This window comes from Thunnus maccoyii, chromosome 21 (genome assembly GCF_910596095.1).
Source record: "Thunnus maccoyii chromosome 21, fThuMac1.1, whole genome shotgun sequence".
In the NCBI taxonomy this organism is placed as follows: Eukaryota; Metazoa; Chordata; class Actinopteri; order Scombriformes; family Scombridae; genus Thunnus; species Thunnus maccoyii.
This window is the reverse complement of record NC_056553.1, coordinates 6294660-6309710: the sequence shown is the minus strand read 5'-3', so window position 1 is coordinate 6309710 and position 15051 is coordinate 6294660. Positions and strand designations below refer to the sequence as shown.

The following is a 15051-nucleotide window of genomic DNA, read 5'->3' as shown; positions in this document are numbered from 1 at the left end:
CACACACACACACACACACACACACAGAGCAGACAGCAGAGCAGAGAGGCGGCGGTGGAGACGATGAACCAGGTGAAGTGAAAGATAAAGTTTTACTCAAGTTGACGACAACTATGCTCGTTGCTTTAAGTGCAGTAAAACCTTCACGAGTAACAAGCCACTACTTTATCAAACCACTTCTTCAACATGCATAAACATCATAGAAAAGTTTCAAAAATTTTCCAACTGCTTTATATATATATATATATATATATGTATATATACACACACATGCTGTTTATATAGCAACTTTGCTGTTGTAAACATTACTGTTGCTGCTCTGAAAACAATATTTAGTTCTATTTAAAACCTCTTCTGAATTAGGATTACTTCAGGACACACTGCTCACTTTTAATGCTTGTTTTTAGTCAAATAGTGTTGAGGCACTTCGTTCTTTGACATTTATTACAACTATGGCCATCTGGGCCTCCAGAGTCCTTCTGGTGTCAAGAATTCCTGTAAATGATTACACACATGGCTCCATGAACATGAATAAACCTATCTGGAACAATTCGAAAGTACCTTTAAGTTATTTCACTGCTGGTGTGCTGGCAACGTGGGCTCTAAGCGCGCCACAACAGTACCGCTGCTGAAAAAACATCCTAGGGGGAAACACTGTACTGTGTTCAAGTATCTGCACAAGATACTGATTTAGTGCTCACATGAAAAATCTATTGAATCTTTTATAACAAATTATACATGCTTAACTAGGAGCCAGTTGACAGACCTGACAGACTCGATGATAACCAAATGCTCCTTTAAAAAGCCAAGTCAAACAAACAACGTTGCTCAATCGGCGGCCTAAACCCTCTGAAACCATCAGACACATCTGGTGAATCTGAACGGCAACAACATCTCCACGTGCTGACAGACCGCTAACGCAGCTAAAGACTATAATCCTGTTGCGAGCGGCCTGCTACTCACGCTGTATGTGAATAAGCTGCTTTGGCATCTTGAACTCCCCGGGGTAGAGGGACTCGTAGTGCGTGATGTTGCACTCTGCCTCGGGGACGGGGATAACCATGTTGTCCCGCTTCTCGCCATACACCTGCTGCGCCGAGATGGCCCGCTGGAGATGGTGCTCCTGGAAGAGAGAAGGAAGAACAGCTGTTTAGAATAGACTTATCTGCAAATTTGAGGATGTGAGGAAGATTGAGGAAGTGAGTATCAGTACTATCAAACAATAGACAGAAACTTCATATTTGATTACAGGGTTTTCCTGCTTATCTAACTCTTTGTGTTACTGGCCGCTGCCTTTGTTGAAAAATTCCAGTATGTGCTGTTGATGGAACAAAAAAAGGCGGAGCTCGACTGCGAGGGCCAGACAGTCTACGGCGTGCATACACTAGAGTTATCTTGATGTTCATCTTCAAAAACAGGCAGTAGCTGCAAGCATGTTTTGATTTAATGACCAACTAACTACCTTTACAAGACGAACGTTCCTACGCCGTCACTCAGAGACTACGTTAGTGGAGCAGAGCAGCAAACTCCAGCAGTAACAAACAACTGACTGGCTGACCAACACACACTGCAGCATTTAACAACTTAAACCAACTCTGAGGTGGAGAAAATAACTTGGTGCTCAATCCGTTTCACCTCAACAACCCTGCGCCTGCTCAGCATCTTGAACAGAGAAGACTTTCCCCGGAGCTGACGGTGCAGCGGAGCTGCTGCTCTCCACTGCTGGAGACGCAACCTTAATAACACAGTGGAGCAGTCGCTTTCTTACTCTCGTACAGGCAACAGACTGTAAGATGCTTACAAATTATTTGATTCATTAATTAATGCAGTTAACTTTTTAAAATAAAAAGGCTGAGGAGCATTTATCTTATCTGCCAGTTAGGTTTCATATTGTATTTCAGTGGACTAAAGGACACCAGTGAATGGTTTGACACAGAGTATACTGGACCCTTTTTATTCACTCAATCGAGAATTGGTCTCGTGTCAAGAATCGATTCTGAATCCAATCAGCATCAAAGTATCATGACAGCGCTGAGCAGGCCTCCAAAATCAACACCGTCATATCTCACAACCTTCATTTGTCATCTTTTTGTTCCATCTTGGTATAAAATTTATAACCCTACGGACACTTTCATCTGTCAAATCATGATTTTTTTCACTTGAGCGCATGACACTCTAAAAGGTTCTCGCACAAACTGTGTACACCACACCACACAACACCCTGGATTACAAAATGTGACATGATCATGTTTAGATAAATGTGTATATACTGGTGTATAAAAATGCACAAGATCAATTTAGCTGGTGAAAAAAACGACTGATTCATCATTACTTTAATCAATTTTCTATCTGTTTCCGGATATACTGTGCACAGGAAGCATGTCTCTGTCAGACGAGGCCGACAGCCACAAACCCAGCAGTCATTCCAGATAACAGCTTTAAAGTACAGGATTTAACAGCACTTGTGGGTTAATGTGTGGTTTTGTAGCAAAGGATGTTGAGGTCGTTCCACACATCCATCAGCAAAACCACATCAAAATGCTTCAAATACAAAATGACATCTCAGAACGGGAGTACGATACCAAGCTCTCATATGACTGTGTAGATTATCAGCGCGAGAAGACACGGAGGGGACAAATGTTTTTAAATGCTGTTTAAGAAATGTTAGACATGTTTTTTACATCTCAGTAATAGTCATAAAGTATGTAAGGGGGGGGAATTATAGACTGCCAATGCAAATGAGTGCATAATGTGATGGCAACTGTCCAAAACCAAAACCGTATAGCACTGCCAAATATCTTCCCTAAATCTGTTTCAGTTCCTTTTGTTGATTATCTTTCCACATGTCATTTAGGAATTCCTTCAACCTGATCTCCTCTCACTTCTTAAAGCTTGACTAAGCAGGCAGAACATGTATATATATATATATCATCATGGTTCCTGATGCTCTTTGCTCTATCTCAGAGAAATGAGTCATCAGTAGTAGGACGGTGTAGGACTTTAGGGCCCCTTCTTCACAAACACAAAGACTATCTGCAACTGTATAGGTGTGTCAATCCTCTGCAAGTACACAGAGGTCAAATTTACAGGCAGCTTTCTGGCAAAGACACAATTTATTTTACACCCTGCATGCACAGGTAACCTTACTATCACACCGACAGTGATTCATTGTTTACATCTGCTGCATCTCTCAGCTTGAGAGAAAGTCGCTAAGTTAGTCAAAAGTGTCAAGTTTCCAAAGTTTACAAAAAATGCTGTGTAACATTTTCAGCCACGGAGTCATGAACAAAATACCTGCGAGTTTCTCTCCAGCAGCCGATCTGTTGCTGTAACTAACTTGCCAGCACAAGCAAGGACGTTGGCAAATGAGTCAGACAGTTTGACTCTTGAACTCAGCGGCGAGCACACGATGTTTTTACATTATGTAACCTGAAACAGACACCTAAAAAAAAAAAAAACGAACAGTAACATTTTCCTACTGTGATACTAAGCAGAATCCCACACCGACATGAGTCTCTTTCTTCAATAAAACAAGCCTAAATAATAAGATTACTGATCAGCCTTCATGAACATCTTTATTACTGAATGGCTAAAGAAAGTATATACCTGCATTAATCCTTGTAAAGAAGTTGATATCAAAGAAGTTGCAGGTTATTACAAATGTATGCTCAGTCTGTAGTACACAGTCCTTGCAGGCCCGTTCTCAGCAGTTGATGCAACAGATGGCCAATCCTGTCAAACTGACTGAGGCCCTTCTTGCTCTAACAAGTATTTTAACAGAACTTTTTTTTTTTTTTTTTTTTATCACAACCACATTTTCTTGGCTGGATTTTGAGATATCGGTCAGTGTTCAGTGACATACCGATTGCGGTTGGCAAATATGACTGTCACCGAAAAACCTATCTGTGCACAGCTAATTTCCATTACCGGAAAACGATGCAATTTTAGACACACACACACACACACTTGCGTGGGAGTTGTAAGTACTTAGGGCCTCAAGTATAAACCAAACCCAAGAGGAGTTCTGCGTGGAGTAACGGGAGAACCGTATCGGAGCTGTGAGCTGGCATGAAAGGACGCAGTATGTGTCCAGATCTGAACCATCTGCCCCTGGTAAGCTTATCAACAAGCCCAGTGTTGTACGCTTTCTCTACAACCGACACACAAAGAAAACAGCTTATCATATCAACTGGACCATTGTGAATACAACTTTGAGGAGGGTCATAGGACTAAAGTGAAAGTATTCATCCGATTTGATTCAGGACACAGCCGACGTGCAGTTTGTCCGGCTTCCGCTGACGGCCTACCTGCTCGTTGCTGCCTCTAAATCAGTTTGAGATGTAAACGTACCACAAACAAATGGCCGTTTATTCTAAAAATCACTAGTAATTTGTCGCCAACTTAAGCTGGCATCTTACTCACAATAAAAAAAAACTGAATTTGGCATGTTCACACAGGCAAATCACAGGGTTTGGAATAAAACAAAAGTGCTGCATTTGCGTACGATTGTTGAAGCACGCACACACTCTCCAGCCAAACTTGTCGAAATCTTTGCACGGTCTTGTTCACTGCCTACCATCCACGCTTAGTCAACAGATTCGTGTGATCCTACAGTTAACATACAGTGACTGAAATTAACTTTTTGACTCATCTGCCAAGACGACTGGTAGATGAACAATCCACCGGCCGAGCATGTTTTTTACCGGACAAAACAATAAATTGCCTTTTTGTGTCAAGTATACTTACTCCTTGTAAATGTCACCACATAATAGCTATTTAATTAACGCTAGCTAGCAGCAGACTGGCGGCAAGTCACAGTTTCCCTGAGAGCTGCAGTGTTGAGTAGCTGAAGTCCCGCACGGTAAAAAATGCCACGAAACTAGGAGTGCTCAAGCTTGTCTGCGGCTGGCGCTCCTTCGCCTCAGTCTCCAGCACTCCTATAGTTTCACGTCACTGTTTCGATGCGTATAAAACACACACGGTGCGCGTGTCTACACTATATAAAGGGACAAACATGAGTAATTTCCTCGGAGCCATCATGCCAGATATTTTAATGCATGACTATTTTGGTACAAACATTTACCCGCCAGTGTGGCAGCCAGCCTTATGAGATTTTCTCGCCAACAGACAATCTCGCCACATTTGGCGCCTGGTGGGTGTTAATTTCGGACCCTGCTAACTAACATAGCTTGTCTTCAACTGTTGGTCTAAAACAGCAGACGCTGTGGTTCTCTGTCCCCTTTCAGCAACTTTGAAACTTCAAATGTAAAAAAATAAAGACAGAAAAAAAAGACTTGGACACCCAGTCAAGTTACAGATACTTGTATTTCCCTCAGCTCTTTATTTAATAGCGGCTTGACAGCTTTTTGAGAACGCAGCAAATTAGATTTTATTTGGCGCACACGGCCAGCCTCAACCAATTATTACAAGCAAAAACCTACTGTACATCTAGGATGAAAGGAGCTGTCCTGAGTTAAGGGACACAGACTGGAAATTAAACATTTTAATAACACTTCCCTACATCCAACTCTCCTAACTTGCATGTCCTGAGATTGAGGGGGAAAAAAAATCACAACACCCTGAGGAAAGCAGCGTTTCCTCTACATTCACATTAATAACTGCTGCAGCTTCTCAAGGCCAAGAAAAGTCTGGTCTGTTGTTTCCTCAACTGCTGGGAAAGTGAAGGGGGTTAGCTCTGAAGTTAGCAACAATGGATTAACCTAACCTGACCAGGGTCACTGAAGGTGGACTGACCTTTAAGGTCGCTATTCTCATTATAGTGTCAATATCAGCTGCTCCTAAACAGAGGATTGAGAAACGTCTGGCTGCTGACCCCCACAAAAAAAACAGTCAACCTCAGGAAACACTGGAAACCAAACGCCACAGTGTTCTGAAAGTCAAACTGTAAAATATGTTTCTTCCAACATTCATAAACGCTGTCTGTACGCATCATTACTCAGCATCAGGCACTTGCGTTACAGCGGTCTGATGACAAACAAGGATATCTGCTTCATCAAAGACTCGTCTGCCAATGTGACGTGACCTTATGTAAACTCTATGAACCCATGCTTAACCAACGAGATGTAGGGTTCGCTCTCTCATGCAACCTGTAAAACAGATCCTCCAGAATCACCCTCTGTGAACCCCGCTGTCTGACATACTTGTGAACCCAGAGCTTTGTGAGTTAAGGAACCTGTGTAAAAGGAGTGTGTGCATGAGGAACCAATTAAACCTGAGCCTGGCCCAGACCTGTCTTTGCACACTTTCTGTAGAGGATATCGACTTTGCAGATTGAAGCAGGCTACCCTGAGCTGCATCTGACCTAAAGATATCCTGATCTTTCGCAGCTGTGATCCTCACAACCGCCGTTCGCAGCCTGGGATTTCCTCTGCTGAGGAATTGGGCGAGTAGGGATAAAGGACTTCTATGAATGGCACACAGGAATGACTAAAACTCGGTTAACCTAGGACCTCTCGCTAATGTCTGTTTTATATCAAAACCCAAAGTTGAGATGTCATTGGAAAAGCCTAATTTTTAAAGTCTGTCCATGTTGAAACACTGACTTTGTTCATTCTCATTGTTGCAAAACATATATAAAAATATAAAAAATGAGAGGGGTTAGGAGTTCAAGAACACTTCACAAGCAAACACAACAGAAAATTAATGTTGGGCGTTAATAGACGTGCGGTGGGCACAGATGCTGAAACACCTCAGTCACAGAGTAGCTCCTAAACACTTCTACTTTTCTGACGCCGCTGACATTGAACCTCTTACTCCCCTTGTTCTCTCCGCACAACAAAACGTGTGGGAATGTAGATACTTCACAGCGGCGGCGCTGCTTTCCGTCACGGCCGCGGATGCAGATAAAGGAGACAAATGAAAATCTATTTTTCACAGCACCACGCGTTCCTTCCATTAAATGTTCCCAAGAAAAATAGATGACTCCAATAAAAAAAAGTTGCCATGGCAACTCGAGCGCGGCCTCCGGCACGTGTTCTCAGCTCATGCCGGCTCGGGCGGAAGGTGAGGAAGTCTTAGAAGAAGGCGAGACCCGCTCTGCTCAGTGAGACCAGACACGCACCCATCTATAAAAATCCACAAAAACACTGCGATGCATGCCATGAGACCGACCAGCGGGCCAAAAAACAAGACAGGCTACAAATACACAAAGGATGTGATTCACAGTTCACAGCATCTGTAACTGAATGAAGCATCGGCGTTCCTCTTCATTAACTACCACACAACACCTGAATGGCATAATCACAGCGCACACACTGCTGTTGGTGCATAAAAGCAACTGTGCTGTGGATGAGTTGCTTCGATTCAAAGCTCGTGTGGTCATTGTGACAAGTTCTTTTTATTCAACTAGGACCTTGGAATCTCTTCTAAAAGATGATTTTACAATTTGAAGAGCCAAAATTTTACTTTCAACTAAAAAAAACATTACATATATACAATGCCACTCATTCCCTTGAATGTGTGTGTCCAATCTGAGGAACACAAAATTGAATAACAGCTATTTATCATACTTAAAACATAAGTATACATGAGACACATCAGCTGTTTCTTGTTGTGTACGTCGTCATTTGACAGTGGCTGTATCAAAGTGTAACAGACTACTGTGTTTCCTGATGTTCTGACCCCGACTTGCTGAATCTTTACGTATTCAACAATCAGTACAAATGTCACAATTAAAAGAAAGCCTGATTGCACGAGGACAAAATGTTCCTATTGGCGACTTTCGCAGCAATGCACATGATATAATTACTCTGCTGCATATCGCATCTACAAAACCGCTATTGAGCGAAGAAATGCAGAGCCTTAAAACCGAACATATACCACTGTGATGTCTGTTAAAAAGCCACAGCGAAGCATAGCACGTTAATGGTTTTATGCTGTGTAGGTCACAGGCTATTAGTGAATGAGGCACCATATTTCCAGTTGCGTTACAGCTACTCATGGTTTATAATTTGTGAGGTTTGGCAGCTTTGACACTGTGAATGCTGATGAAGCAGACATACAAAAGGCACTTGATTGTGGTGAAAAAAGAAATGCATAAGCTACAGATTCAGCACTAAATGTATTCTTCATGTCTTCCAACCCTACAACCAAAGACAAACTGGCTGTTTAAATGGCGTGTTACAAAAAGAGACACCTTCCTGTCCGTTGAAACTAGCGTGCTTCTTTAATTGACATCATTCTGGAGCCGGCGTGTGGTCGGTCAGTCAGCTCGGCGCTGCAACGCTCCCATTGTTGTTGGACAGGATGTGGGTCAGGGAGCTAAGCCATGCGCGGCCTTATAGTGAAACTGTCCTCTTTATCTCTTCTGTCACTGTGTTATGTAACGCCGCTGTGTGTGTGTGTATGTGTACAGTAGGTGGGGGAATGGCCGACAGGGGAGGGGGGGGGGGGGGTAGGATTTCTGCTGACTTCGCGGGACCCCCCGTCTGTGCTTTCCTTGTGTTTGTGTCTGCTGAGGCGTCTCGGCAACGCGGAGGGGGTGGGGGTGGGGCTCTCCTGCTGATGAGGTGACGGTGAAGGAGCGGGCCAGGAAGGGGAAATAAACAACACCTATTGACTTCCTACTACACGTGCTTTCTCAATTACCAGCAGCTATCCGCTGACAGTGATAACACACATTCCACAACAACTTAGAAAACCTACAAGCAGTTCAGATGACAAGTATAAATGTGGATGGTTAGTTGGAAAGTATAACAACCAGTAGAAGAAAGTGAAGTGAAGAGAGTGACCCTGTTTGACTTATGCTGTAAACCTACATGTTAAACCTAAGCTGTATTCAACCTGACAAGCTGTGGTTCCACTGAGCTATAATTTAGCTTTGCATAATCTGCCTACAAGCACAATGCAAATCATTCCTATATTATTAAAATGTCATATTATACAATTATAAAACAGGACTTAACCAATTAGGATTAAGTAGCACACATTCCACATACTATTAATTCAAAGAAAAGCAGATCTGACATGCTGGGGAATGTTACCCAACCTCAACATTATCCAAAAAAACAGCTGACAGTTACAATCCAAGCATCTAGAGTTGAGTAAAGCCACAAAGCAGCCTTAAAACTCCTCATGACAGTGAGGCTACAACTATCAACGTTTTTAAAACGGGAACTGATAAAACCACAACTGTTTACACACCACACGCTGACAAAAAAAGCACACCAATATGTGTTACAGTGTATACTTTTTTTGCATCTGTCGTTATTGAGGCAATTAGGTAGCTCTTGTCAATTTCCATTAATAAATTCACACACTTTAAATACGGCAACAACAACCTTAAAATCTCATTATGGTGTATCCAGTCAGACAAAACAAGGAGGCATGCTTAACACATGAATTAAGCCGGATATGATCGCAATGACAAGCATGTGTATGATTAAATGGATGGCAGGATCTGCAGGATATTTTTCCCCGCTCAGACAGAAGTGCAGCCCAGTATGCAGCACACATGGCAGAGCTGGAGCTGTCAACACGCAACACCTAGCTGTCAAAACCGGGTTGAGGCTCAGTGTCTCCCCCTGGCATTTGTTCACGCAAAGTACACCACGTCCAAGGCCTATCCCCGCTCGCCTTTACCAAAGAGAAAGTCAACAAAATGGTGGAACAGATAACAGTCACGTGACTTCTTTGTGCTTTCGGGTGCGATTTCAAGTGAAACGAATGCACACAACACGGCTAACGAATAAAATATCAAACCTTTACCCCCTTATAATAACACTCGTGTTAGAGTTGGGTCGTAAAATGTAGTATTCATCGAGATCCGTCGTGTGCACGAAGGAGTAGATATGGCGGCCATTTTGCACAAGCTTGCGCAGGCAACATAGTGGCGCCCCTCGATATGAAAACACTGCCAAAGTGATCCACCACCAGTCGGGGAGCAATTAAAAAACATACCGATTCCTCCTCTTTTTCCATCCCAGTCGGCATCTGCGGTACTGCCCGGTTGATAGAGGCATATTCGTGCAGGTCAGGCAAATCCTCGCAGCGGAAGACGGGTAGAGGCTTACTAGCATCCAGCGCCCGTGCCCGAAACGACAATTTACTCATTTTTTATATGAAAAGATGCAGCATAAATCTATCTGCTCGGAATAACAGCAGGTCTGCCTCTAGTTCTCATGGATGAATCTGTGACGGTCTCTGGGAGTCAGCCGGTCGGTTGAGGGCAGGCTTGGGTCCGTAGCAGCGCGAACAGAGCCGGGCAGGCCCGGGTCTCGGTCGCTCTCTGTCGGTCTCTTTTTTGTTAGGCTCCGCTGTTCCTCCCCGGTTCAATACGCCATGGCCAACATGGCGGACATTACAAACTCATGCAGCTCTCCGCTCGCTCCGAGCGGCCCAACCCCCTCGATCACACAAACAGCCATTCCCACGCAGTTTCGCACGCGTGCGCGCTCGCGAGACCCTTGGGGTACGAGGGAGGAGGGGAGGAGGGGAGGAGGGAGGGTGTAGTGACGGAGGGGGCAAGATGCTGGATGCTGGTGAAGAGGATGTGAACTTCCCAGGCTCGGGATGTTCTCGTCCTGTAATACGCCAGGCTGATGCTGACGTACAAAAATATATTTATTCTGCAAGTGAAAAATGGAAAAAAAAAAAAACCCAACAGCAAACAAACCTGAACGCCTGTGTGACGCAACACGGATAAAAAAAAAACAAACAAACATATTTCCGGGTAGAATACAATCACCATTTATAAGCAGGCTATGTGAAGGTTGGGTTTTTTTTTTAAATATATTTTTTAACCTTACAAGAACGCAAAGAATTTAAAAACTTGAGTCGTGAGTTCAAATTAATATGCAATATAACCGGTTATGCCAATTAGACTCGATTGTTTTGCAAATGTCGCCACCCTGTGGTACAAACACAAACACACCGATATTCCCCACTATTATCAGAAGTGAATTGTTTCTGCTTTTATGTCATGTTAAAGGATAGATTCACAATTTTTTTCAAAACCGTCTCAAATCAACAGTTAAGTGTCCATATGTACACTAAAAGAGGTTTTCCTCGCTGGCTATTAAAACATCCAGTTCAAATGTGCTTTCAATGTAAATGATGGAGGCCAAAATCCACAGTGTGTCCACAGTCATTTTGTGCAAAAATGCATTTAAAATTTTATCTGAAGCTTAAATTAGTTAGTCATATCGATTAGATATCTTCCACATTTCCAGTCTTTTTAGCATAACATTGTTTCCCTGTTGTTTTCCCTGCTGTAGTGGAAGTATAGTAACAAAAAGAAGGACTTTGGCACTAAAATGACTGTAATGTTGAAAGCTATCTACCTGATTTGACTACTTTGGTTGGCTGAAGCTTCATATTAGCTTCAGATAAACTTTTAAATACCCATCACTTACAATGTAAGTGCATTATGAAGGGATCTTCTAATGGTCAGTATGAACAAGAGGAATGATTACAGCAAGAAAAACATGTTTCAGTGTTCTGTTGTTTTAAGACAGACTTGAAAGATTGTGAACTCGTCTTTTAATGCTCAAATCAGATAAACAGAGACAGACAAAACTATATAAGTGGTTAAAGACTAACATTCTCCACAACTGCACTGTAAAAATCAATTGTTTTCATTAAGTTTTTCCATGCGTGAATACAATATTGGGTTCACTCATGGGTGGACAGAACAGCAGAAACACCTTGCTATATAATGGCTGGGCAGGACGCAGTAAATGCCAATTTAGGGAATCTCTAATATTTCATTTATGATAAGAAATGCAGCCAAAATTTCATGTTTCTGGGTCCAACTTGACCCAATTCTACTGGAGAAGAGTATTCCCTTCAAACTGAAAATTAACTGAAATGAAATGCTTACAGTAAAGCAATTGACAAAATTATGATTGGCAGGATGGCAAAAGCTACAAACATGGAATTATAACTTATTACAGCTATGAAAAGACCAAGTCAAGAACTATCAGTACAGAAAATTACTAATGCATAATAATAATTTTGACATAATGCATTATCCTTCTGTTGAGAAATGATGTGCGCTGTCATTAACAATGTATATTATGCTATGATGGTGTAATAACTGTAATTAAGGGTCATTACATAGTGTCTCTAACACGACAAGCTGGTACCACTGACACTAGGTCACATCCATGGATTCATCATGCCTTGCTAATATCTAGTCCTGCTATCAACATATTAGCAATAAAGAACGACTGAAACAGGCAACATTCTTTAATATCTCAACTGTCGTTTTTGGTGTTCAGGTAAGGCTTCATCTTCTTGTCAGCACAGGCGTTTGCGGCTGTCGCCCAAAAGCTTCGAGGGGTCGGCAAACTGTGCATCTTGAGAGGTCCTTCTTCACGTCACTGTTTACTGAGCTGTTACCTGCATTCATCCTCCTGTTATATGGAGCGTATCTTGCTTTTCTCCTTTTGTCATCTGTCAACAATGTGGCATTTTCCCCCCCCCACAAAACAAGGTTGATAATATCTAAAATGCTGAATGATCAGATCACATTTGAATTGAACTAAATTAAATAGTTTGTCCACTGACATCAACACAGGCCCCACACACTGAGATGTACACACATTGCACAAGTGCATTCATTGTTACTTCAATATTACAGTTACATGCTCATTGCTTTGACTGTAAAAGTTTAAAGCTCATTTGATAGGACTAATTATTAAGTACACTGCATAAGAATCAATACGGGACCTCTGTAAAACCTCACTCAAGACAAACTTCCTCTTTGCAGAACAACAGCAGACCTCATTATAGACGTTTCAAAGTATTATCTCTGCGTTCAAGCTTTACCACTAATTATCCTCTTTCAACTGTTTGAAATACACACTTCACATAATGTTTTGCGCTTATGATGTAAGAGAACTCGAGCGCTTCTGTCTAGACAGACAAATTCATTAGATATATTCCTCATTACAACAGATCTGTGTCAACATTTTGGCACTACAACAAATGTTTAACATCACATGAATTGTGTAAATACCAATTAACAGGCAACGTTGAGAAATAACAAACGGGTGTGCAGGCATTTTTTTCTGAGAATGGGTAGTCCCAGTGGTGCATCACAACCTTAACCTTGGCTACTTGTGCGTTACACTGTGATATACAGGGCCACAACATATGCAAACAATACATGTTTTTATGTCATATCTAAGTGTACAACAAGAACTGTGACAACAGGATAAAACAGCTGTGAAGACCCACCACCACCATCTTTATCCCACCTCACACACTCCTCCATATGTAGACATGTATATATATATATATATATATATATATATGTATATACATATTTGTGTATATGTATGTATGTATGAATGCATGTATGGTGCCGGTCGAACATTTGGACACACTTTCTCATTCAAGTGAGTGGTGGTGCGTGTCTGGACTTTTGGCTGGTACTGTATATACATATGTAGGTAACACTACTGCATTATTTCATATATATATATATATATATATATATATATATAAATATAAATATAACTGCATCTATCAGAACCATTACTTCTGCACATATTTTCCAATAGTCAGGTCACGTATATAACCTATGAGTAGTGTAATATGTATAGATTGAATTCCATTTACTTGACTTTTTTGTTTTGTTGTGTTTATTACTCCTAGTTCTTTATCTGTTATCTTGTTTCCTGCGCTGCTGTAACATGTGAATTTTCCCCTCAGGGAATCGATAGAAGTCTTATCTTATCTTAAATAGAACGATAAGGAATGCAAATCACCTGTAGGGGCGGGTGAGTATTCTCGTGGGCATGAGGGAATGATCCAGATGTAGGAGGCTGACATGATAATCATCATCCATTTGGGAGCAATAGGCTCACATCTGTAGACCATACTGGAGGCCTGTGAAACAGATAGTGGCAAGAAAGACATATTATTATAAGAAAACACATTATTGATGGTGTCTAATCTATTTAAAATACATGGTTAATATGATTTATTAGTCCCAGAGATGCGCCATATTTCAGCATTCACTGTCACATTGTTTCTTTTCTTCTCTACAGGGTATTAATTACAGTAATAATTTGAAATATGTGGTATCACTGGGGAGAAGATTTGGAGCAAGATTTGACAATTATCGGCAATACACACCCACACTAGCCTTCTTAAGTTCACAATGGCTCTTTTTTCCCACTTCAATGACGGTGTGACTTTATTTTAGCAGCGACTGGCATCGGATTGGGTTTAATAATGTAGAGCAAGTTTTGTTGCACATTAGTAAAAACCCATATGTTGGAAGAGTAGGGGGGTAAATAGAACAAGACACGACAGAAAAAAAGAGCAGTGTCATAAATCGTCTTAGCAAATGTGGACGACAAGCATGCACCGCTACGAAGGAGATTACAAAGCAGCTTTTAACGGGTTTATAAGACGCTTCGAGCCGAAGATCAGACACAGCTGTGTTTGCACAAGGAACAGCGACACCGAGGCTAGCTGAAAGGCTGCTAACGCTAGCTTAGCTCAGTTACCCTGACCCTGCGCCATTTACCAGCCAGCTAACAGTTTGCGGACAGACTGCCAACAGTTTAATTTCAACTGGCAACTAACTTGTCTTCAATAGATAGTCGTCCATTTCCATTCCCACGTTGATAACACGGCAAAAACTAGCTGAAGCTTGAGTTGCAACTTACCTGCTGCTAGCAAAGCCACAGGGGAGGATGATGATGATGATGGCAGTTGTTCTGGTTGTCATGCTAGCCCGATGCTAACGGCGGTTAGCTCCCTTCAGGACGCCTCAGAGGGGAAAAAAATGATTTTCAGTGTTTTAGTTTGGAAAGTGTGGTTAACTGACTGCGTGTGGTCCCTGGAAAGAAAAAGCTGTGGTACAGAAAGTGATATCCTCCCTCTCACGGTAAACTTCCCATAGTTCGTTAAGGTTACTTCGACTAAGAAAAAAAAAAAAAAAAAAAAGATCCAAACTGACCACCGAGCCACTTTGCAGGCGAATTGTGATTGGAGGGTGAATGCCACCAATCACCTGTGGCGAGCTCGGGGAGGATGAGCTCATTGGTCCCCCGCCCACCCGCTATAATAATAATA

The 15051-nt window shown here is 41.9% G+C and overlaps 1 protein-coding gene across 3 annotated transcripts in view; it reads right to left on the bottom strand.

Moving 5' to 3' along the window:
- The window catches only part of epc1a (enhancer of polycomb homolog 1 (Drosophila) a), a 30708-nt gene extending 15795 nt beyond the window's left edge, over positions 1-14913 (bottom strand). Inside the window, exons 1-3 of one of the 3 annotated variants that reach the window (XM_042399099.1) lie at positions 14643-14913; positions 13734-13854; positions 964-1123 (exon numbers count right to left, since the gene is read on the bottom strand). In XM_042399099.1, the coding sequence (XP_042255033.1) occupies positions 964-1063 (100 nt within the window). In that variant the 5' untranslated portion in view covers positions 1064-1123; positions 13734-13854; positions 14643-14913. Of the gene's footprint in view, positions 1-963; positions 1124-9918; positions 10419-13733; positions 13855-14642 lie in introns of those variants that run through there. The other 2 variants (XR_006093089.1, XM_042399098.1) reach the window with 2 other exon arrangements.
- Positions 14914-15051: the final 138 nt, after the last annotated feature.